General features: G+C 46.0%; 2 protein-coding genes across 3 annotated transcripts in view; one reads left to right on the top strand and one right to left on the bottom strand.

Moving 5' to 3' along the window:
* LOC135393820 (isatin hydrolase-like) overlaps positions 1–24,745 on the bottom strand; it is a 112,234-nt gene that overhangs the window by 69,646 nt on the left and 17,843 nt on the right. The window lies entirely within an intron of this gene.
* LOC135393818 (cell adhesion molecule Dscam1-like) overlaps positions 3,655–24,745 on the top strand; it is a 235,166-nt gene continuing 214,075 nt past the window's right edge. For both annotated transcript variants that reach the window (XM_064624100.1, XM_064624099.1), the window contains exon 1: positions 3,655–4,478. In XM_064624100.1, coding sequence (XP_064480170.1) covers positions 4,346–4,478 — 133 coding nt within the window. In that variant the 5' untranslated portion in view covers positions 3,655–4,345. The remainder of the gene's footprint in view (positions 4,479–24,745) is intronic.

The raw sequence follows: 24,745 nt of genomic DNA, 5'->3' as shown, positions 1-24,745 counted from the left end.
ATCCTTTTAGGTGGAATGTTTCCGAATACAGTCGCCGTACTTCCACCGGCTGCTTTCCCATTGTTCGAGCCATTGTCTGGGCTACAGCTGAGGAACGGGTCTCTGACCATAACGATCGAGATGAAGCTCCTTGTCAGTTTCGTCTTCCACGCTTTCTGAGATACTCGAACCTACCTCGACTCGTTCTTTTTTTTTCTTTTTTTTATCCAATACCTTCGATTTTTTTTCTTTTGCCTTTCTTTTTAATATATAGTTTTTGATAAGTCCGCAGTTCGCTTAAAACAACGGAGTGTCATATGAAGTGTTATGTAAGCACGGTCTAATGCGAGGAATCGGAATATAAGTCGAACTTTAAAAAAAAAAAGCAGGAAGTTCACTGAAACAAGTCTCGAATGAGTCTCGCAACAATGGTAATCGAACGTCGCCGTCTTTTTCCTTCTTGTACCGGTGTGGTGGGTCTGTTGCTGGCGCTCTCTTGCTGTGCTATCCTTTTTGCTGCGACAGTCAATCGCTGGCCTATATATTCCGATTTTTTTTTTCTTTTTGCATACCTGGTGTGTATGTCTTGTATGATGTTGCTCCGTGCTGACTATGTCGGCATCCACCGTGTTGGGAATCCCACAAACTCCACCTGTGTATTTTTACAGCGGCAGCTGTTGGTACCCCGTAGAAGTATCCCCACAAAACGTCCTTCGGGGGGGTACTAAGCTTCCAAAGGGGGAGTGGAGGTTATACGTTTATGAAAAGATGTTTTTTGTGTTGAAAAATGGAAGTCACTGAAAAGGTTAGCCAGCTGTAGGACTGGACAGCTGGACAGTTGTAGTCGCTGGGGAGGTGTGTTAGCTTAGCTTACTTGGTAGAGCCCTGGACAGGTAATCCAGAAGATGTGGGTTCGAGTCCTACAGCTGGCAATCCTTTCAGTCACTTCCATCGTTCATCATTAATTTCTTAGGCACTTTGAGGCTTTGTATGTATTTTTCCTTTCTATGTGTTCCAGCCTCAGAACATCAATTTCTCACGTTTTGTGTGTATCATGCATTGATAGCCGAGTTGTAATGGGCAATGTTAGAAAGTTCAGGGGGGTGTACCCCTGGGGGGGGGGGGGAGTAGGGAAATCCCTGGTGCGTCGTTTCTGGAGAACGCGGTGTCGTCCGGAGAAGGAAGGAGTGAGAGGAGGAGAGTGGTAAAGGAGGACAGACGTCGCACCGAGGGGAGACGACCACATCATCGCGCCCTGTTCCATCCTGTGCTTGTCAGAGACGTGGGTGGACCTTAGCGAACGGTAGCAGGTGAAGGGGTTTGAGTATAGCTGGGGCTGTCGATGCGACTGAAAGAACCGCGCGGCTTTAGTGGCTATCTACATGCGAGATGGGGTCAACGGTTCACCCCTAGACCTCTTTGATCTAAAAGCAGTCAGTGCTTCGTCTGTGTTGTCTCTTTGTGTCCCCTGCACCGGGGTTTTATCGCTTTTAGATGTACCACCAAACAGCCCGGTTTTTATCGCTTTTTAACCTCTTTGATCACTGCGAAAAGACGCGGGTGAGGTTGTGTGCGGTGAAATGTGAGAGTGGACTCATCGTCATGGCCGCCTACTTTGCCTCCACCGCAACAGTTCCGCGAGTTGTAACACACCTCACGTACTCCTTAGCAGTCCACATGCCATCGCCGGTACTGGGGGACGCTTGGAGACTTTAACATCCACGCGAAAACCGTTCTGTTAACCACGCATTCACATGGACAAGCTCCAATGTCATATACTTAAGGAGTGACTTTTTCGGGTTAAATGTCTTGCTCAGATTCGGGGGGGGGGGATGGGGGTAAAAATCGGGCGCTATTTTTAAACCTGTAATTCGGGGAGAAATCCGGCGATAATTGTGCCTTCGGGTGTTATCGGGTGTTTTTGTTTCTCCTCTTGTCTATTAAGTCATTTCCTAATCTCTCTCTTTTTTTTTGCGGGATCGTGACCTTCCAGCGGTAATCCCCGAAGGCATAGACAGTGTTGACACACATGGGTGTATTGCTGGGAACGTAAGTGACCCATTCTTACATGCAGTTACACGTGGCGACCGTTGTTCGTCTTCAGTGGAAACATCACTTCAGGATTTCATAGTGACTGGAATTTGGGGAGAAATCGGGTTTAACCCGAATTGGTCTGAGGTCAGTTCGGGAGGGGAATAACCGGGCGGGATCGGGTTTAACCCGAAAAAGTCACTCCCTACAGATATACCGCATTTAATGCGGCGACTGCTCTATGCAATACGTTGGTGAAACCGATCAACAAATGAACAACCGCCTTACCGGACACAGAACCGACGCCTCCAAAAAAAGAGCTCTACAAAGCAGTCGCCGAACAGTATAACGTTCCTGGTCACAATTTTGACAACAAACTATATTCTAGCAACCGGGTTCAAGTCCACACGTGATAGACCTGACATAGGGAGTCTTATCTCATATATAAGTTCAACGCACTTCACCTGTTCGGTACCAACAAATCACAAGGCACCCTCACTTCAAACATTTCACAAATAAAATCCGCCCAGACCTTTTCCCTCCTATTCTATCCCCTTTATCATCTATCGACACTGTCATGTTCTACACGGACCCTTTCTTTCCCCCGGGTTGTTGACCCACAGCTCGCATGAACGTTTAACACGTCATACCCAACCCTTTAAATACCATGTCAGTGATGAGGACGGTGTTGGCATGGACATGGCCAAGGACATCGTCACTCTCTGTTCGAAATGGCGGCGGCTCTCGTATTGAGGCAATTCCCTTGTTGTAATTATGTTGGACCTATACATAAGAGGGGCCGTAACAACCTCGAGGAAGACCTGCATTCATTTCAAAATCGTTTCAAGATAAATCTTTTCAAGAAAATTAGCTTTGGTATTGCTTTTAATACGAAATTTATTCGAGTGAAAACGCGTGTTCTCGCCACCCTCCTCCTCCTCTCACGATGCACACCTTTCTGCTCTGGTGTGCTCCTTGGGCTTAGGCTGAAGAAACGTGCAAGTTCTCCGATGGAGTTCTTTCGGAGGTTACATTATTGGAGTACCATTCCGGCACTATATAGATGCCTTGTTCGTATAGCTTTCGTCCTGCCTTCGATCGAGCTCATTTCTCTCTTACTTTGATCCGAAGTGTCTTCCTTCTAAGTTGAATTGTAGCCTTCAAGCTGCGCGACACAAAAAGGAAGAAGTTGCCCCGAGCAAGATTTCCATCTAAATACGCACGTAGCCTGTCGGCCTCCATTTGTGTGTGGGCCGCCCTCGCCTGTCCCCAATACCGATTCTGGCTGACGCGCACAAGAAAAGAATCTGTTGCTGCATTAAAAAGCTCCCCAGAAGCAACGAAGCCGCGCAATAATAAATACGAACGCAGTAAAAAAAAAAAAAAAATGTGAACAAAGGACGCGCTTCTAGAGGACGAAAAAAAAAAGAATTTTAAGAGAATGAAACAGACAAACAGTCAAAACAGCGACCTGCAGTTTCGATTGCACAGGCGATGTGGCGACGAAAGCAGAATCGACGTGGGAGAGGAGAACGGATGTCTTCTTCCCTTCCTTGTCGCCATTTCTTTCGGCTGGAGCGTGCGCAGTTTGGACCCGGATCGAAACCATGCGAGCCAGGCCTTACGAGTACGGTGTGAGTCGGCCAGTGGCAGCGGTCGCTTCGCCTGTCGCCCTGACACGTTTCTCGTTTCGAGCCTGTGGTTTCGTCGAAAGACGCTTTGCCGAACGTGCTCCGGTGTTCCTTAAGTGATTGGGAGCTTTCCTTCGCCGTATTGCGGTGTGCTTCGTCGTTCGTCGATACGATTGGGGAAGAATGTGAGACTTGAAGACGAGTGTCAGTGATGGTTTTCGCACGGGGAAGCACGCTGTCTGTCGGCAAGTTTGCGCCTCTTGATACGTCGTGCCCGGCCCGTTGTTAAGAGTCGCCTAAGTGCAGCAAAGTGTTGTAGGTCTGTTTGAATTTCGTGTAGGACAATTTTGCAAAAAAAAGTTTCTGATCGGCACGCGGGAGGTACAACAAGTTGCAAAGTGTCTCACTGTTCATTCAAACTTTTTGCTTCAGCACAGTTCGAAAGATGTATCAGGAATCTCTGCTACAGTATCTCCGGTGAATTCGTACGCCGGAGGAATTTTAAAAGAACACTCAAAAGGGAAAAGACTTGAGACATGAGCTCCGATACGTTCAAACAAAGGGCTGGAACGCAATCTTCGTCATCGTGGAGGACTGCCCTCTGAAAGAGCCGAATTCCGTGAAAGGTGGACAGAGAGAAGCGAAAAAACGCAATGTACTGCCCGTTTGTTTCGTCTTGGTCGAGGAGTGCCTTGTCTTGAGGAATGCGCTTGAGTTCGGGTGCTGAGCTTGTGCCACGCCGGCGGCACTTTAGGTCTTGCCTCTCCGTCATGCTGCTACGATTACCCCTCAACATTCTACTTCCTGTCATGTTTCAAGGCGCCCGAGGAATGTTTGGTGAGTTTCGGAATGCCTTTCATTTTCTTCGAGCGCGCGAGAACAAAGTTTGGAAAAGAACGATGAAGTATTTTTGTTCTGTGTTTTTTTTTTTCTTCTTCTCTCTCTCATCCGCGATGAGCAGTACGCGTATGAAAAAGATTGAAAATTTATGCGTTGGTACAGGTACGGATGCTGACGTTGGTTGGGAGTAAAACTTACTGAAATGATGAAAAAGAAAAGAAAAATGAAAGGGGGGTTCTAAGATCTTTGCATTTCTTAATAGCGACCGCGGTGCTGAAACAGGAAACTAGGAGCCATTATTAACTGCCTCGTATAATTGCCCATTTTGGGCACAACATTTAAATGAGGAAGCGACGAACTTGGTTTCTTTGTCGACTAAAAGGGCGAGGTACAGGCGAGGTAATTATAGTTTTACAAACAAGATTTCGAAAGACGACGTGGTTGAGATCTTCCCTATCCTCCAGTCTTCAGACGAAGTAGTAAGATATTAACACCGTTAAATTATTACGAAGAAAAATTTGCTCTCTTTCTTCGTGACTTATCTAATCAGTCAACGTACGATACCAATTTTTAGGTTCCCTGCTGGAAGTCACAATAGATGTCACATTCTTTAACGAAGAAAGGCACAAATGTGCAACTCTATAAGCAGTATGATATCACTGAACTCTCTTCTAGTCGGACGGTCATCACGCTCGTGCGTGTATGTTTTATCGTATATTGATTGTGTTCGCTGCACGCACCGTGCTCTTTGTCGCGCACGATCCAAAAATCAATAGATCAGGTAATCAGTATGAATTTCATGCTGCTAAACAAGATGACAGCACTTAAGAGTATGATGAACGACCTGTCGTCGCACACCTGCACGGCAAGAACGGCACGTAGGGGCACTCTTTACACCCAGCTGTGACCGAGGATATAGCGACGTATCAAGCGGGGTTGGTACTTGCGTTAGAATATGGTGAAATGTCAAGGCGCTATTCCCGCCAGTGACTCCAGTAAAATCTTCAACGATAATTAACCTGTTGAAAGATAGCACTAAGATGACCCCCACCCCCCTCTTTTTTTTCTTCTTCTTCTTTCGCTGAGGCCTGTTCTGCAAGGAATATAAAATGAGCTCCTGCGAAAAAAATAAAAATAAATAAATAAAACACGACGAGTGCAGGTGACCTACAGGGCACGTGCAAACCCTCTGCCCCTCAGACACTTTCAAATATCCTCCAGTCGTGAAAAAAAAACATGTCGTGGAACGAGGGAACCTCGTGACGCAACGTGGTCCCAGCAGAACGTGAAGACAGCAGAATTGCGGGCAATTTGGATCCACCCTCTTTCTTAAAAAGTCGTGTAACGTGCGTGTACTTTGAGTCATAACCCGCCAACACTCATAACCCTCGTATGAGAATGAGGCGAAGCCAGAACTACGCACTTCTCGAGCGCAGAAACGATATTCGCTTCGGCTTACCTGGGCCGGAAAGCGGTCTATCTAGCCAACAGATCAGCGTCTGTTCCAATCAGCTCGATCGCTACAAAACACGTGACCCTCCGACGCGAATGCCCTTTCCCTCTTGTTGCGCTCGAGAAGTCTATAGTTCTGGTTTCGGCTCATTTGCATGCCAAAGTTTGGGGATTTATATCTCGAAGTAAGTAACTCGATGCAGGATATTGAACAAAAAGGATGGATTTACATAACGTCTGACTTCAATTCTGCTATCTCGCATTTCTCTGAAATGATCTAATTAACGAGTTAATTAATGAATTTTAGTTAATTAGTCGTCTAGTAGTTACGTGTTCTTTCCCACAGGTTGTCCACCTGTGAAAACCGCATTTCGGTAGCTCTCATAAAAATTATGTTAAGGATAGAAAACATAACTCCTTGTATAACATACACATACTTACTTTACTTACACTTACACTTTACACTTACTTACACTTTATAACATACTTATGACGTAGCAATACGCATACTACTTCAGCACAGAGTCAGTCTCAGAGTCTGCCATATTGCATCTCCCAATATGCTCACAAGCAGCGCTTCCATTAAAATTACTAAAATCCAGGATTTCTTATTTACAAAGACATTTTTTTTTTGTAAGATAAGGAAGCCATCGTCGGAGTAATACCTAGGATCTAGGTAATCATGGTCTCGGAGAATAAACAAGCGACACCACAGATGATGGTGGTGATAATAGTAGTAGAGAAAAATCCATCCATTCTGATCTAACCGAAGATTGCGTGGAAAAGTTCCTCTTGCGTTCCTTTTTTTTTTTTTTTTTTTTTTGTGTGTGTCTTTCCGTCTGTTTTCTGTACTTTTTTTTTTTTTACTTCCGAACTTTTAGAGCCTTCCCAAGAAAGGCGCCGCCCCAGAGGCAAATAAAATTCATGCAATTGGCGTGCCATTCATATCTTCCGTTCCGCTCATTCTACCGAGCGCATGCATTAAGGGGAGACGCACAGAAATCCGCCTTTTGAAAACAGCTTTCAGTCATCCGTGGTGGAAACCGAAAGTGAGATCGAAGGCTGACGATAAATACGGGCGAGGAGGGCCCATCCCCTTTGCTAGAACGACGAACATTTGATGGACGTTAGCACCGCCACCACCCATTAGTGTCCGAAGCGAAAGCAAATACAAAGCCAACCGAGGGCCAAGACGTACAAAGGAAGCGGATCTGGGGCTCTGTTGAAACAAGGGAGGAAGAGGCACGGGGGGGGAAAGAGCAAAAGGGGAAGCAGCAGAGAAAGTTCGATAGCGGGGAAGCACCTGCAATTACATGAAACAACAAAGGCCCTGGGCTACAAGGGCGTCTTCTAGACGTTGCGTCCAAATGCGGGACAGTAGCTGGTGACCGGAAGTTGTACGGGAGAGGGAAAATGCTTCCGGAAAAAAAAAATAAAAAAAAAGTGGTGTACGACGTCATTTTGCCCTCCCAGAGGGAGGGTGGATGTTGGGAGAATGACCGTAGGTTTGGACTGTGTACTTCTAACGAAGGGAAGCGAATTGTCTTCCGGTATACTACGAAGATAGAGAGGATTTTCTGTAGTGTGTGTGTGTGGCGTTGGGCGTCGGCTACATGCTGCCTTGCGCGAGAATAAGGTTGGTGTTGAACAGCTCGTGACGTAAACAGTTGCGCAATTTTGAATCGACTTCTGGAGATTCAAATGCGAAGAAGTTAACATACCTGAAGTGAGGTATGTAAAGAGATTGAACAGAATGAATTGGCAGAGATATTTATACTAATGTACATCAGAGAAAGGGGACCAAGAAGGTGCCCCTTTCTCTGATGTACATTAGTATAAATATCTCTACCAAGTGTTCAATGTATGGCACCTGATGATGGACGGACTCCGTCCGAAAGCTTGTTTTTCAGTAAAATAAATGTTTCAGTCTCTTTAAATACTTATTTTATTCACTTGCGAGTGCTAGCCTTCTCCCATTTTTTTGCCGGTTAGTTTCCTCAAGTGAGGTACATATATCTAGTTGATTGACTGATTTATAAGCAGAGGAAATGGTACGAAGGGAACCTACGTTAAGTCATTACATTTAGCGGGCTGGTAGCAGTTGAACAAAACGTGCACGTTTTCCTGCGTTTTTATTGCAAATCTGGCATGCTGTAAGCTGAAGCTCCGTTGGGAACAAGAAGGGTCTAATTCAACGAAATGAGCAAACGAAACATTTACAACGAATGAAATCGTCATTGGGAGTGTTGTTCGGCTTCGCCTCATAAAGGGTGTTAGTGCGGCAAAGTACGCTTTGCAGGAGAACAGAGGAATGACCTTTTGCAGAAGAGGCAGTTTGTGTCCGCGTCCATCTGGCTGCAACTTCTAAGAATAGACAGCAGAACACTCTGTTCATTGCATAATACGTAAAACGCGATTTCATGTTGGAAGATTGCTATGGTCATGAGTGACGTCACAGCGGCTGGTCCGTGGCTTAATTTTGCCCACCGTGAGACTCTCTTGTGCGGCCTGGGCTGGACACCTCAGAAGGTCACCTTCGCGAAATAAGTTCCTTTTGGTGTTTCGTCCGAAAAATATACCCGAAAGTATAACAGTCAGTCAGGTAAATAACAGTGACAGTAAACATAACAATAAGACCCATGAATTCAAAATACATACTGCAAGATCTTCACGCAGACGTCGAGTACTTGAAAAATGAAAACACGGTCTAGCCTTAGTTCGAGAGTACTGTCTTCGTATCGCAATTCGTTCGAGGCTACACCACATACAACCTTTACAGATGAAAAGGAGATCGCCGATCTCAGCTTCGCAAAAGGACCGCTTCGTAAAAGGAGATTATCCTGTGCCGTGTGTCACGTCACGCAACGCCTTTCCGTTAGCTGTCCCTTATGTAAAGGAGTTCAAACGTGCCAGTGCGCCATGGGCAGAGTTGTGCCTAACTCGTTACAAGTAACTCGTTACTTGGTAATGGTTACTTTTGTTTTGGTAACGAAGTAACGATTCAGTTACTTTTTAAAAAATTGTAATAGTAACGGAATCAGTTACAAAAATTGGTAACTCGTTACTGACGTTACTCGTTCCTTTTCTTGAGCACGGTGAGCACATTTCGGCATTCCGTGTGGCGCAATGCCTGCAGATTTGACCTGCGTGACGTGTGACTCAAAGTATTATTGCAGTCCCTCACTGGATGTGTTGTTGTCATTTCTCTTGTTTCCGTAATCTCCGACCATCACTCCTTCCCAAGAATGGCCACCAATTGTGCTATGGCTAGAAAAAACGCGTTTCGACTTTTCTTATCTTTGCTAAGCTTCTGAGCGCTCTAAATTATGACGCAGCCCCTCGTCTGTTTTGGGAACCGTTGGTGATCAGTGGCACGAAAAACAGTATTTTTTTATTGTGTTTTCGTAATCCCCGATCACCCCCACTTCGGAAACAAGGGAGAAGGTCCAGGCAAACTGATATAAATTCATGGTAACGGGCCGAGAGGCACGGAACACGAAGGACGGATGACAAATTTCGAGTATCAGCTCCTCCTGAAGTGCAATTCCTCATTAATAAAGAGTTGAAGGCAAGTGACGGCGTGTTTGTTGGCTCTTTTAACTATGCTGCGGTAACGTAAAAGTAACTCGTTACCTGTGAGTAACGAGAACTAGTTACTTTTTTCTGAAGTAACGGGTAACGGTATTTAGTTACTTTTTTCTGAAGTAACGGGTAACGGTATTTAGTTACTTTTTTCTGAAGTAACGGGTAACGGTATTTAGTTCCTTTTTTTCGGTAACGGGCACAAGTCTGGCCATGGGTCATAATGGGTGTTGAGCAACCCAAGTAGCGGCTGTGTAAAAATAAGTGCTCGCGCGGAGTTCTTCTTGTTCAGTCTGTTCTATGAAGTTCTGTGCCTCGTAAGCCGTTGTGCTGTCCTGCAAACATGCCCAATATTGTGGGCCCGTTCGGTAACTGTATAGAGTTTCCTCACATGCATGGAAATGGTGATTTCCTCGTTCACGTTGGCTTATTGGCTCGCGTTGACGCATTCGGTCGTAATCCAAAACAATCCAGACTATCCAGCGAATTGCGCGTATAATAACGGCGTTGTCATGCACCGAGTACACTCCACGCGAATACACAGGTATATATCAAACTTCTGCAGGCTACTGTATGTTGCATCGCGCAAGTGCACTGCATAGTACTCTAGGATTGTGTCATCCTGTCAGTTTCAACGCCTAATTCGAGGGCTGTTGTGTTCTGCATTGCCACATTTCTTCCAGAAGCACTATACAATAGCGACTACAGCCTTGCCTAATGATTTATACGGGGTATTTATTGGACGTTGCTCTCACACGAGAGGCCGGCATTACTACCACTGCCCCTCTAGGCTAATCTACCTAATGACTCTTTATGCACGTCAAACTTAGTTTGCGCCAATGATTACATAATTAGCGATTGTGCAAGGACGCGCACGGTAATTATTTGCTCTTTCATCTGCTCTCCATATTGGAAACGATTCGACGATATCTATAACTCACCTCGTACTGGGTTGGGAAAAAATACGATGCATCCGTGTGATTTAATAATGACCCTCATCATACCGAACAGCAGCCCCAAACAGCGACAACGACGAACCGATCAGTCTACGCCCCCTATCCCACAAAACAACTTCGCGGTGTGCCTCCCATCCCTAACGTGCACGCGTCTTTATTATTAACAACCTGCTTCACCGAACCAGTAGTGGAAACACTGCATATTCATCCGGGCTGGCATACGGAAAGACGTGCCTTCTCATCGGAGCTCATTAAACGAGGTGATCCGTCTTCGATCTTCGTTCCCAGTAATGATGAGTCGATGACATCGCAACACCAACTTGCATATTCCCCATTTCTTCGCAGTGTCCTTTCGTTCTGCTAATGGATATGGATTCTTCCGCTTCGTTTTGCTCCTCCTCATTCTCCATCTGGCTATGGCCCTTTCGTTTGTATTCTTTACCTTCCTATCGTTTCGCTATTGATCACATCTTATGCATGGAGCACGCTATTTTTAGTCGCAATCAAGAAGGATGTGAGAAGGAAGAAAAGAACAAGGGTTGTTTCGCTGCCATACGCTACATAGCTGATCCTCCATCCTCTTACCTGCTGAGCGAAATTAATGAGTTATTATGCTCGCTTCAAAATAAATAAATAAATAAGTAACGCATGTCGCGTCGGAATCATTATTAGTGAGTGGGGCACATGTGTGCTTGAGATTAGTGAAACGAGGTAAGAAGGCAGGGCGAAGAAAAGAGACAAAAATTCAATGAGGATTGAGGTTGTACCGTCATGCACGACTTTATCGCCGTTTAACGCTGACGGGCAAACAGAATGCAAATTCGCGTCCGTTTCAAGAAAGCGTGGGCAATAATATTTGCTGCTTTTTTATATATCGTGGAAAAATCTTTCTTTCTTATTTATTTTTTATTTCTGCTTCATCCAGTGCAGCATTCGGTATCCGAAACGTGGACCGAATATATTCCTGGTGAATCTTTTGTGCGCTTGAAACCACGACCTACTAGATTATAACATCCATGTCATAATGGGCAACCCCCTATGAGGAGCCTGTCCGCACGATCCGCTAGGGGCGCTACTCATCTGCCCGCGAGATCTGCATCATGATTGGACAATGGAAATTTGAATTTTGAACGCGCAGAAGCGGAGCACGACTACCGGAGCAGACGACAGCAACAACTCACACAAAAACGCGTAGAATGATGATGACAATCAACTTTGGAAAGAAGCATCTCCCGTGGGACATGCACCGCTTGTACAAAAATACTAAGGTAAGCTGAAGTACAAAGTATTGCAGAAATTGGGGAAGCAACAGCCGGACCGATGAGTGGCGCCACCGCTAGCTTCCAAATGCGGCGCTGGGAAGGGGTTCGTTTGACATGGTCGTTATAATCTAGTAGGTCGTGCTTGAAACTATAGTAAAGCAATCTTTTCGGCATGTCGGTGAGACGTATGTGAGCGAGAACGACGGCAAACAAAGATAAGGACTTCGGAGACGATCGGCGTTCACTACCAGCTAACTTTAGTGTCAAAGAATTCAAAAGAAAAGAAAGATTGTGTTTGTTTGGACTCCTCCTCGCTCGAAATTAGCGGCACGAATCTCATTTCCATCATCTACTCTTAGCATATAGACAATCCGGTGCTACAAAAACTGCATGTACGTTGGCGGATAACAACAAATCGCGTTCGGAGCGCGTTTTGGGCACAAAGTCGTTTCGAATGACCATAAGCTATATTTTCTGACGGTATTACTTGATGTTAAGCGTACAGGTGTTGTATTGAGACAGCACGGACCTATACACTGCACTGTAACCTGCTTTGTAAGCAGGATACGCGCCGTGTATATAGCGCGAAATGGTACACACTAACTAAGCTACTGTAATTCAACAACACAGGACAGGATAGTGATAATATGACAACATGATAATATGCGGTTGGTTACAATGACAATCGCCATCCAGTCTGTCACTTCAGCAGTTTTAACCACTCGTGCATTTCCCTTCTTTTATTTGTTAATTTCGATTTCCCTTTACATATTTACAGACACAGCCACGACTTCTATATGCATTCACTCGCAGGCCCACAACGAAATAGTATTCTTTGAGTCTCGACGGAGTTACTGTTATATTTCATTTTTACTCATTTTTCATTTTCATTTTTCATTTTTTTTCATTTCATTTTTCATTTTACTTTCATTTCATTTCATTTTTACCGCACTGCGACGGGAACGTCGCTTCTTCTTCTTCTTTTTTTTTTTTATCCTGGCATTTTTGCGTTTTTCGTCTCTCTTACTGTCGTTTTCTAATTTTCCGACAAACTCTCTACAGTTAATAAGGACATCAACAAACGATTTTTTTCTTCTCACTCTTTATTCCACGCCATAATTCCCTCTGTAGCTTTCGCGCACTCCTGTAGTGTTGACAGCGTAACCAACTTTTGTCCATCCCCCTTCGTACATTTCTTTTTCTCTCTTTCTTATCCGCTCTTTTATCTTTATTTTTTATGACACACGAGAATAAAAAAGACGAAACCCTGAGGGGCTTAGGGTTACCGTTGAGCCTGGTGAGCGTACAAGACGCTTTATATATATATATATAAGGCAAAGTCGACAGCTGCAGATATTTTGAGTTGTGCTTTTCGCCACCGTCATTCTATCAGCGTGGTTGTTGAATGCAAACAGACGACCCGACCCCCGTGTTTGTGTTTGCACTTCGGTTTCGAAGAAATGCTTGTTTCCGATTTGCCAGCAACGTCGTGTTTTATATATGTCACTTTTATCCTCCGGCGTTGTGTAGCACATTTGCGGAAGAGCAGAGAAGTGAGAGAAGGTTCAAAGGCAAAAAAAGAGAACAACGACACAGTTCATATTTATTTATTGATTGATTGATTGATGATTGTCACCGTGATATGTATAGTATGCAGGAGAACATGTTGAAGAACTCTTAGAGAAGCTTTTTACGAGTGGTTAGGAGCGTAACGATGCGATCCAGACACTAAAACCTTGACACGACACTATAGTTTAGCATTCGAGTGATAGACATGGGACGTTTGGGAGTGCTTCTTGCGTGGCTTAAGCCATCTGTTCCCTGTTGCATATATTTTTGTTCCCGTTCCTTTTCGCTTCGCTTTCCCGACTGCATGCAATAAGCGACCCCGATTGCCTTCCCTTTCCACGCCCACACAGTAAAGTTTAGAGTCAAATCAAAGGTGGCACGCAATCGGGGAACGGTGGGACGACCCAACGTCCTGTGCATGACCGCGCACTATGATTTTATCACGATGAGTCGGTAGCAACCAGAGCGTTCGAGTAGCAGGCATCGGCTGCGATGTGTGCGGTCATTAGGGAGTTTTAGTTTGCCCTTTTTGGCACTTCCGATAAGTCTCCGGCTCAGTGCCGCCGCGAGTGCGCATGCTCCGGCTGAGTAGGAGAGGCTTTCGTGTACGAAAGGTTATCGCGCTCCCAATCATTCGGGATTAATCGGATGCATTTCGTGTGTGTCTCCGTCAGCCGAAAAGTGTGAAAGCAAGATGGCGGACGTGTGCACGTGCTGTTGTGGCTAAAACAAAAAAGCTCCACCTGTCACCCTTTCCAATGCTAACATTCAGAGCAAAAATGTATTTTTCCTCTAAATCCGTTAATGCCGAAAGAGTAGTCCATCTTGTGTAAAGCTTCACAACAAATTGCGCTCTAGGCCACGCTGGACTGTAATTGTAATCGGGTTTTTACGTCGCGCGACAACTGACATCATGAGCGACGCCACAGAGCTCTGTCTGTGGATTGCTTTTGCCCACCTGAGGGGTCTTTAACGTGCGATGAAAGTTCACCACACGGCATCCCGTGTTTAACGTCCCTCGCGGAAGACGCCGTGTCCAAGCAACTTGTACCCTGCCACCAAGTTGCTGACGTCCTCGGCCTGGTTCGAACCCGCGATCTCGGGATCAGAAGGGGCGAACACGCTATCGACTGAGCCACCGAGGCCGGTACGCTGGACTGAGTCGTGTGTGCTTCATGGGAGGGTTTTCGCGCCGCCAGCTAAACCGCGCAAATGAGGAGTCACCGAAATGCTTCCCGAATGCTCCCTTTTACGGAGCTGTTATAGGGTGGAAAACACGATTCGTTAGGCGCACTAAAGCTCCCTATCAACGGGCTCGTCGAAGACGATAGCGGCTAGCAGATAATGGCGGCATATGTGTGTCGTTCAGCATCGTGATAGTGCTTGGTTGCAAAACACTTCAACAGGAATTTCACACTTCCTGCTAGAGAGCTTCGCTACGAAGCAGAACAGCATACAATACCGACATACTCGTATGCGTTGCAGGTGGAGGTTAAATTTATTCGGGGCACTAAGCATATACTTCGAGCGTGCTGTGCCTAATAACGAGAGGCCGCCTTCTTCACATCTGAATACAATTTAATTTCTATTACTAGTTTATAGGTGCCGGGGATATGAAAGCTTATTAAATAAAAAAGGAAAAGTCAGCCAGACAACGGTAGGCTTGCTATTCAATAAAGAAATAAATAAAAACTAAAAAAGAAATAAATAAGAAACAGGTAATACACGGTGAAAGAGTGTACACAGGGCACTCAGGCAGTCACAGGGTGCTATTTAGGCTTACAAGGCAGGCGTAGTGTAGTCTGTCTTCCAAACGTAACAGATAACTTAAGTAACCATGAAGATACTAACGTTTCCTTTTCCTTTTACGATTCGAGTTTCCGGAACGTGACGACACAACAAGAGTTTTAGGAAAAGAACGTCGCTTTCACTCACTATAGGACTCCGTGTCATGAACGTTAGCACCATCTGATAGTACAAAGAAAATACTCGTTCGGATTTAGAGATTCCGCGAGCGACGAACGTTTTCCAACGTTTTCATGAGGATTTTCGCGCAGTATACTTCACGTAGCAGGTGCGTCGTCGACCGTGAATCTCCTGAGGGATATGCTGCTCATTCCGCGGTAACCTGCGGGATCTCGTTGCTGACGGCCGCGTTACACTCGAAGAAGGTACCCTGAGTCGTACCAAGTACCCAAGTACCCTGAGTCGTAAACGTTAACCCTCCCTGACTCACCCCCGCTACGCTTGGATTGACTCGTGATCATAAGAAGTTCGAGTCGGCGGGAAGTGTGTGGGCTTCCTGAAACTTCCCATAATGTCTTCATTTGATTCACAGTTTAACTCCACGCTGTTGCACGCGTTTATGCCTACCGTCACTCATCCAACAGAAATATTCGCTGCCCTCAGAGAAAGTCATCGCTGGGTGTTGGGAAATCTCAATTCAATGAAGTATGTGGATTACATCACCTCAGCGCAGGGTTGTACCTCACATCCCAAGTCATGTATTTTTGTGTGTGTGTTGTCGCGTGTGTAGGTGTCTTCTTTTCTGTATGTCTATTATTTTAGTCATGCGTAATTCAAGAAATGAAGCAGCCAGACCCCTGATGGGTGCCACCCAGCTCCAGTGTTTGTAAATAAACAGATATTTCCTCCTCCTCCTCCTCCTCAAGGACTAAATGTAAACGAGCTGTGACTCAAATGCAACTGAATGAAGCCCAAAACGTCGTGAACCTTTCGCTTTCAAAATTGCAATGCCGGTGGCCTTCGCACTCGCTTCCTGCGGGACACCAACGGCGACGTGGGTTGCCACCGTTAATTAATATATCGTGGAGCAACGAAGTGCGTTGGGCTGCGCGGAACAGCGCAACGTTCGACGTCGATTTTCTGCTGCAGACATGAGACCAACTTCGACTACGAGAACCACACCAAGCCTATATACCCATGTCATATGGTTATTCGTCTCACATCAGCCCAAATTTCACCGGCAGTGCTCATTATGAGGGGGCCTCGATATTTCCGGTTGCGAAATCCCCGATTTCGAAATTCACGTTCTTTATACAAGGTATGTTGAGGAGAATGAATCATTGCTTCGTAAGATGAGACGGGCCGTGTTTAAAAAAACACGACATCATTATTTAACCGCTCAAATTCGCCTGTTTTCGATGTCTGGCCAAGTCGTTTTAGCGAGTGCAAAACATTCTAACAGCCGTTAGGCTTTGCAGGGAAGACACGACGGAGGAGCACGTTGGTTAGTTTATTATTAGATCAGTCCAAGTCCGATGTTTTCTATATTTATGTCCAGGTTAGTCTAAGTTCGCTGTTGGCAGTTTCCCTCGCGCGACTGTGCGTTCTACAGTCAGAAAATATTTATTTAGAGTAGCTTATTTTGCAAACGAGGATTTCGATCACTTGATTTCTAGGTACGCTCCTCATTACCGTAAGAGCTTCTGCTGCTAGATAATCTCCACATATTTTTTTCTTTTTGTATGTGTGTGATTTTGAGTTAAATCCACTGCTAAATCTGGCGTATATTTTAATTTTAGCAATGAATGCTTCTCACGGGAACTAAACCATTAATTATTCCCGTGATCCAATCATCCTCTGGAAGGAGGGAAAAAGAAAAATAGTAGCAGGATAAAAATTCAGGAGGGGAGGATGATAAAAATCTTTGCGAGTATGACTGCAGAACAGATGTCTTTTAATAAGCTTCCTTCCTCTGGACCAAATTACAGTGGAACAGTTTGCGAAAGACTGCTGTCTCTGAATAGAATTCTAATTTGTTTAATGATAAGCTTTGCTGTAGTTATGGTTGAAATTAATTTCCTTACATTCTTCCATACATATCTGTGTGTACTGCTAGTACTACTAGTAGTATGTTTGTAAGATGTTTTCGTTTTCTTTTGTGTATGTATGACCTGCGGCGGTGTAAGTGTAAATAAATAAGCAAACTACAATTTAAAGACTGTACTAAGAACAATCCGTTAACAATCCAGGTTCCACGTTAGAACCAGCAACACATCGTGGATGTTGAACGTTACGGTCAATATATATATATGTATGTATATATATATATATATATATATATATATATATGCCTGCGTACTGCTGATGAGGTCCAAGAAGGCCGAAACAGCTGTCCAGTACTGGCATGGCGATGTTTGAGTTACAGACATATGCTATACGTGCAGCCAAAGAGCTCCGGGTATTTTTTTCCTATTATACTTCACTGGCTTTGCACTGGGCTTTCAGTGAGTGAGTTATCTCACCCTGACGGGAGGAATCACGTGTTACGTGACCTTCTGACGCCATCCACTCAAACGTTGCCTGCCTGCGTACTGCTGATGAGGTCCAAGAAGGCCGAAACAGCTGTCCAGTACTGGCATGGCGATGTTTGAGTTACAGACATATGCTATACGTGCAGCCAAAGAGCTCCGGGTATTTTTTTCCTATTATACTTCACTGGCTTTGCACTGGGCTTTCAGTGAGTGAGTTATCTCACCCTGACGGGAGGAATCACGTGTTACGTGACCTTCTGACGCCATCCACTCAAACGTTGCCTGCCTGCGTACTGCTGATGAGGTCCAAGAAGGCCGAAACAGCTGTCCAGTACTGGCATGGCGATGTTTGAGTTACAGACATATGCTATACGTGCAGCCAAAGAGCTCCGGGTATTTTTTTCCTATTATACTTCACTGGCTTTGCACTGGGCTTTCAGTGAGTGAGTTATCTCACCCTGACGGGAGGAATCACGTGTTACGTGACCTTCTGACGCCATCCACTCAAACGTTGCCTGCCTGCGTACTGCTGATGAGGTCCAAGAAGGCCGAAACAGCTGTCCAGTACTGGCATGGCGATGTTTGAGTTACAGACATATGCTATACGTGCAGCCAAAGAGCTCCGGGTATTTTTTTCCTATTATACTTCACTGGCTTTGCACTGGGCTTTCAGTGAGTGAGTTATCTCACCCTGACGGGAGGAATCACGTGTTACGTGACCTTCTGACGCCATCCACTCAAACGTTGCCTGCCTGCGTACTGCTGATGAGGTCCAAGAAGGCCGAAACAGCTGTCCAGTACTGGCATGGCGATGTTTGAGTTACAGACATATATATATATATATATATATAGCTGAAATGAAACACAGACTCCGAAGGTACGGGAAGTAAGAAGATAAGGGGATAATTTATTTACATTTAAGATACTTGGAATGCTAAAAGGGTTGTCTACGTTACTGCGGAAGCTCCGCCTTCGTCAGGACAAAAATATGTCAGAGATACACAGAGCTTATAAAGGCATATATATATATATTGTAACGGCTCTGGCGTTACAGTGTAGGAACGGAGCCTCTCATGAACTACGGTGGTGTATGTCGCGGAGTCTTTCAGCTCGGCGAGCTCCTGTCGCTTAAAGACAACATCGAGGGGCAGCACCGGATCAGGTATACATCGTAGATTCTAGTGTCACATCTTTTAAAGAAAAAAAAATAATGGTGCTGTGATCCTACACGTAAGGTTTTTCTGCCTATAGAGTTCTTTGCAGAATTCTTCAGGCTGTTTTTTTTTTTTTCACAGATAAGAAACTGCGTTCCTTCAACATCCGTTTTTTAATCTCCATTGCTTGGCCAGCGATAAGCACTAACCATTACTTCAGCATGCCGCACGGGAGCGTCGTTCTAAACGCAATAAAACCGGCAGCAACCTATGTGAGCTTCGCCAACATTCAGTCTGCTCACGTTCAGTGATTGCCGCAACTTCCCTTTCACGGTTGCCAGAAGTGCGAATTACGCGCAAAAAGGGAGAGAAGAAAACTAAAAGAAGGTAGGTCGACTTGAAAGAAATGCGATTAGGCGGGACAAACGCGGCGCGGACTGCCATTAGAAGCGTGCTTCCTAATCGCGTTAGACAGTCCTTTCCGGACCGATAATGCCGAGTGGCGATGTGTCAACGGACCGCTAAAAATATAAAGGGAAAGCGCCGTGTTCGGGAGCCAGCGACGAATAATCATAACCCCACGTGTTGACTTTCCGCAGATTGGTTTCTTTTGAACAGCTCGCGCGTACGGATAATTGGGAAGATTCAGTCGCCGGCTGCACACATGCTGCCCCTAGTTCGAAGGAAAACGAAAAGAAGAAGAAAGGAGGGGGTATTGCTCGATCACTCGGCGAGAGGAATAATATTTGTTAAACAGACGACTTTTTTTTTAGCTTTCTGTTAACTGGCTTCTTGGGTCGCGTAAAAAGACTCGAAGTGCCTACAGCAAATGGAATTGGTTGGATTGGATGGCTGTGTTGGGCTTTCCAGATAAAGTGTACGACGAAAATGGTCTGTGCGCTGGTGCTCATTGGTATAACGGTCGCGTAGCTACTGCTGTGTTTTTCTTTTAAAGTGTATTGCCTGTGCTTTTTTCCTCGTAGCCGTTGGAGCCAGTCTGTGTGCTTCGTGAAGATGTAATGGGGCGCGACGCCCTTCAGCCTCTGTAGATGCGTCATACATTTTGAAAATCGTATAGCGCATAGACGAATTGTTCATCATCATTCAAATAAAGTTGCGCTGGTGTTTGTCCAATTTGCCTCTACGTCTTCCTCCTATGTCTTGGATGGCAGGTGTCGGTGATTTCTACTGCCTAATGTCTGAAGCCTGGTCCTCACTATTGCGTTTAAATACGTCCGTCCGTCAGCGTTTCCGCGTGACGGACGCATGGGTTTTCGATTAATGTATGCACATTTGCGACGATACTGTACGAGAAACGGCTTACAGCCGACTACCTGAAGTGAAGTAAGAGCAGATAAGAGCACGCGGCGGCATGGTTACCGAGGCAACGACCGGGATTACTTGCGTCGCTCCGTCCAAAAATTGAACTTTGCGAACTCATGCGTCCGTCGCTTTCGAAAGGGCTTGCGTCGGTTCGCAGACGGAAGCAACGCTGACGGACGCATTGAAACGCAACAGTGCGCACCAGGCTTTAGCGAACCTATGCGTCTGTCGCTTTCAAAGGGGCTTGCGTCGGTCGCAGACGGACGCAACGCTGACGGACGCATTGAAACGCAACAGTGCGCACCAGGCTTTAGCGAACCTATGCGTCCGTCGCTTTCGAAGGGACTTGCGTCGGTCGCAGACGGACGCAACGCTGACGGACGCATTGAAACGCAACAGTGCGGACCAGGCTTTAGCGAACCTATGCGTCCGTCGCTTTCGAAGGGGCTTGCGTCGGTCGCAGACGGACGCAACGCTGACGGACGCATTGAAACGCAACAGTGCGCACCAGGCTTTAGCGAACCTATGCGTCTGTCGCTTTCAAAGGGGCTTGCGTCGGTCGCAGACGGACGCAACGCTGACGGACGCATTGAAACGCAACAGTGCGGACCAGGCTTTAGCGAACCTATGCGTCCGTTGCTTTCGAAGGGGCTTGCGTCGGTTCGCAGACGGACGCAACGCTGACGGACGCATTGAAACGCAACAGTGCGGACCAGGCTTTAGCGAACCTATGCGTCCGTTGCTTTCGAAGGGGCTTGCGTCGGTCGCAGACGGACGCAACGCTGACGGACGCATTGAAACGCAACAGTGCGGACCAGGCTTTAGCGAACCTATGCGTCTGTCGCTTTCAAAGGGGCTTGCGTCGGTCGCAGACGGACGCAACGCTGACGGACGCATTGAAACGCAACAGTGCGGACCGGGCTTTAGCGAACCTATGCGTCTGTCGCTTTCAAAGGGGCTTGCGTCGGTTGCAGACGGACGCAACGCTGACGGACGCATTGAAACGCAACAGTGCGGACCAGGCTTTAGCGAACCTATGCGTCCGTCGCTTTTGAAGGGACTTGCGTCGGTCGCAGACGGACGCAGCGCTGAAGGACGCATTGAAACGCAACAGTGCTAATCAGGCTTTAGCGAACCTATGCGACCATCGCTTTCGAAGGGGCTTGCGTCGGTTCGCAGACGGACGCAACGCTGACGGACGTATTGGAACGCAACAGTGCGGACGAGGCTTAATGAGGCTAGATCGTCGGTAGTGCATCTTGAAAATGTCCCACAGCGCAATCGCAGTGCAAACATCGCATTCATTTCGTGCTTATTTCGTGTTTGCGATCATTCACAAAATAAGGATGCCTCAAACGGTAATTCTAATCGCATTAAGCGCTAGAAAAAAAAAAAATGTCTGAACCCGAGAACATGTAAAATAATGGTGCCGTGATGTCACACGTAATGTTTGTCTGCCTGAAAACATGTTACAATATTTCATCTGCGTTGAGCCATCTACCACTTTCGCGATTTCTGTCAGCTACAGTTAGCCGAAAAGACTCGTTATTATTTAAATTCAAACTAGATGCAAGCTGTAACACAGTGACATAAGCGGTACAAGACACGCAATCGAGTCGTATGAGAATCCCCCTGGCATGCATAGACCGCGAAATGAGGTTGGATTTGTCGCCTCCACAATTAATATCGTGTTCGTTCGTGAGCGGCAACATGGTTTTTATTGATGTACTTCAACAATCGTGTCATGTTGTCTACTTTCGATTCGTCCTCTCATGGTAGATATCTTACTCCGACAAGTCTATTCGGTTAAGGTTGTTAACTCATTTCTTGACTCAAACGTCCCATACCAGCTGTTACGACCTTAATGGGCCATCGTCAGCAGTGCGCAGATACGCAGCGTTTGAGTTGGTAGTGTCTGAAGGTCTCATAGAACGTGACGGCGTAGCCCAGTGTTTGACCACCACGGCACTGATGAGCGCCTGCATGGCTCACGCAAAAGAGAGAGAGAGAGAAAAAGTGTCACTACGTCGTTTTCAGCAAACTAAGAAATTTTATGCTGTGCTCAGACGTTTGCTCTTGCCAAACAAAGTCGGCCTGTTTCTCCTCCCGCTTTAATCCCCTAACATTAAAAATAAAGAAGGAAGCCCCACATACGACAGGCTTTTTGTTGCATCGGCTAATAAATATGAAACATGTCGCGTTATCATAAAGAACTCTCTCTCTCTCTTTCTCTCTCACTTCTTGCCGTTCCCAATTAGTTTCCCTTTACCGAAACGATGGAAATTATGAGTTTGGCAGGCTTTTAACGCACAGGGCAGCTTTCTGCTGCTTTCCCCTTTTTCTAAGAAAGTGACGAAAGCCGCATTAACTTGAAAGAGCCGCGATGCCGAGGGGAGCATGCAGACGTCGCTGTTGCTTTTGCTTTTGCGTGATGGGGCCTCTCTTATTAATTTGGCTTTCAGCGACCTCTGGGGGTCATTCATCAAGCGTCCGCAGCGAGGCGCTGTTGTCCGCTGAGCAGCTGGCCCCTTCCTGCCCGCCTGTCAGTTTCGGTTCTTGTTTTCTGCGTTCCGCGTGAGCGACGGATTAGTAACGGATTTGCGGGGCTGACATCTCTGTCGTCCCTGCTTGTCTGTCGAAGATTTTGGCTGTTTATTAGATGTCCACTATAGCGATGAGGGCCTTCATGATGTAGCTTGACGTTGATCGAAATGACGGGTCTCGGACGAGGGCAGCGTAAAGTAATAAGGTGCTAAGTTGTGCTTTGAAAGGGATAATCTTGTTATGCAGAGGTCGGTGCTTTATAACAGTACCATTATTTTTCTGTGTTTGAAAGTTGAGTGGTAAAAACGAAAGTTTAACGCGTTATACATCACGACAGAGTGGTTGGATTCCTGATTTCCTGGTATATTTAGTCGTGGTCATGTCTCAGAAGCGGGTTACATGTAACCGTACGCTCCCATACGAAATAGACACCACAAGGCGTCTATTTGCCATGAGAGGCGTCTATTGCGTGTGGTAGTAGGTCACGATAAATTACATCCCGTGCGAATAGTAGAGCTGATAAAGAAATGCGAATATTTGTCATAAGTATGAATGAGATATAATGTGTAGTGTGACATCATTAACGTTGTCTCATATGTCTCCTCTATCGGATATCAGTCGTAGCTGTTGGCTAACAAGAGGTGTACTTGAAACTCAGAACTACCCCGCTTGTCTACGCCTCTGGAACTGAGAAGACCTATAGTCGTGTTCAACTTAAGAAAAAAAAAAAAGAGAAATCTATTCCGTCAGCTCTCAAAATATTACTGTGCCGCGGATAGGATAGTTGGACACACAGCGGCCGCTTTCCCTCCTTGCGGATTCGCTGCGGTCTGCGGCCGGTTTGCGGTCTGCTTCCGGATTGGCTGTTAAGACTGGCCGCATGACACTACGCTGCAGCAGAAAGCGCGCTCCTCTAGTGATGGCGCATGGTGGCGCTGAAGTATTTCTCCTGGCGCGCTATTGCTTCTCCTTATCGCCAACGGCGTAAGTAGTTGACGGACTAGATTTCTGTTCCTTCTTCAGTTGAACACGACTACAGTAAGGGAAACCGCCTAGTTAGCATATGACGCCTCTCTTTGTGTTTGTTTGTTTGCTTGCTTTATTTAGTTCCATTGCAACCCAACCACCATATGAGGATCACAAGTTCGTCCGTTCTTTCACTATCCCAGTGTTCTTCGTACATTCGCGTTCTTCTAATATCTATACAGGGTGTCCCACCGAAAGAGGGCCAGGGGCTAATGAAAAAACGGAGTGACCTGCACAAATGGAACCAACTGTACGTGCTTGGCAGTTGTGTGGTCTATCCAAAAGTATATTTTTCATCACCCCTTGTCAATTAATTAGCGGTAATTAATTTTCCAACTTTTTAATTATCGGTTTTAGCTCTCAGATGTCAATGAGGAAGTTGTAGTACATGTAGAAAAAGACGCAACTGAAGTTATTCGAGGTTGCTATGGCTTGTGGTTTAGTTTTTTCCCGGGTTTAAAAATTGGTTTCAGAAGCCGCGCGCACCACAGAGCGGCTCCCATAATTCGACGCCCGCGCGCGACGATTGCAGTGCACTCTGATAGGTGTGCCGTGAAACAGGTGAAATATCTTCCTCTTGTGTGACATGGCCCAAGGATGGTCTCCAAGCGCTAATATCAAGGTCAATGTACGCCGGAGGGCGCTGGAATCGTCACGCGCGGGTGCCGGATTGCCGGACTCTTAAACTCGGGAAAAAACGAAACCACAAGCCATAGCGACCTCGAACCACTTCAGTTGTGTCTCTTTCGACATGTACTACAACTTCCTCATTGAAATCTGAGAGCTAAAACCGATAATTAAAAAGTTGGAAAATGAATTACCGCTAATTAATTGACAAGGGGCGATGAAAAAAATATTTTTGGATAGACCACACAACTGCCAAGCACGTACAGTTGGTTCCATTTGTGTAAAGCACTCCGTTTTTTCTTTAGCCCCTGGCCCTTTTTCAGTGGGACACCCTGTATATACCCCGTCCTTCCGCACGTACAGGGTCTGCTGGCCACAGTCTAGGTTCTTCCATATTAAAACCTCCTCCCTTTCTTTGACATCCTCCTCCTCCTCTCATGCAAAAGAGGCAAGCCGCGCGCGAGAGGAAAAGAAAAAAGCGAGGCAATTTTG

This window comes from Ornithodoros turicata, chromosome 5 (genome assembly GCF_037126465.1).
Source record: "Ornithodoros turicata isolate Travis chromosome 5, ASM3712646v1, whole genome shotgun sequence".
In the NCBI taxonomy this organism is placed as follows: Eukaryota; Metazoa; Arthropoda; class Arachnida; order Ixodida; family Argasidae; genus Ornithodoros; species Ornithodoros turicata.
This window is presented reverse-complemented; position numbering and strand designations above follow the sequence as displayed.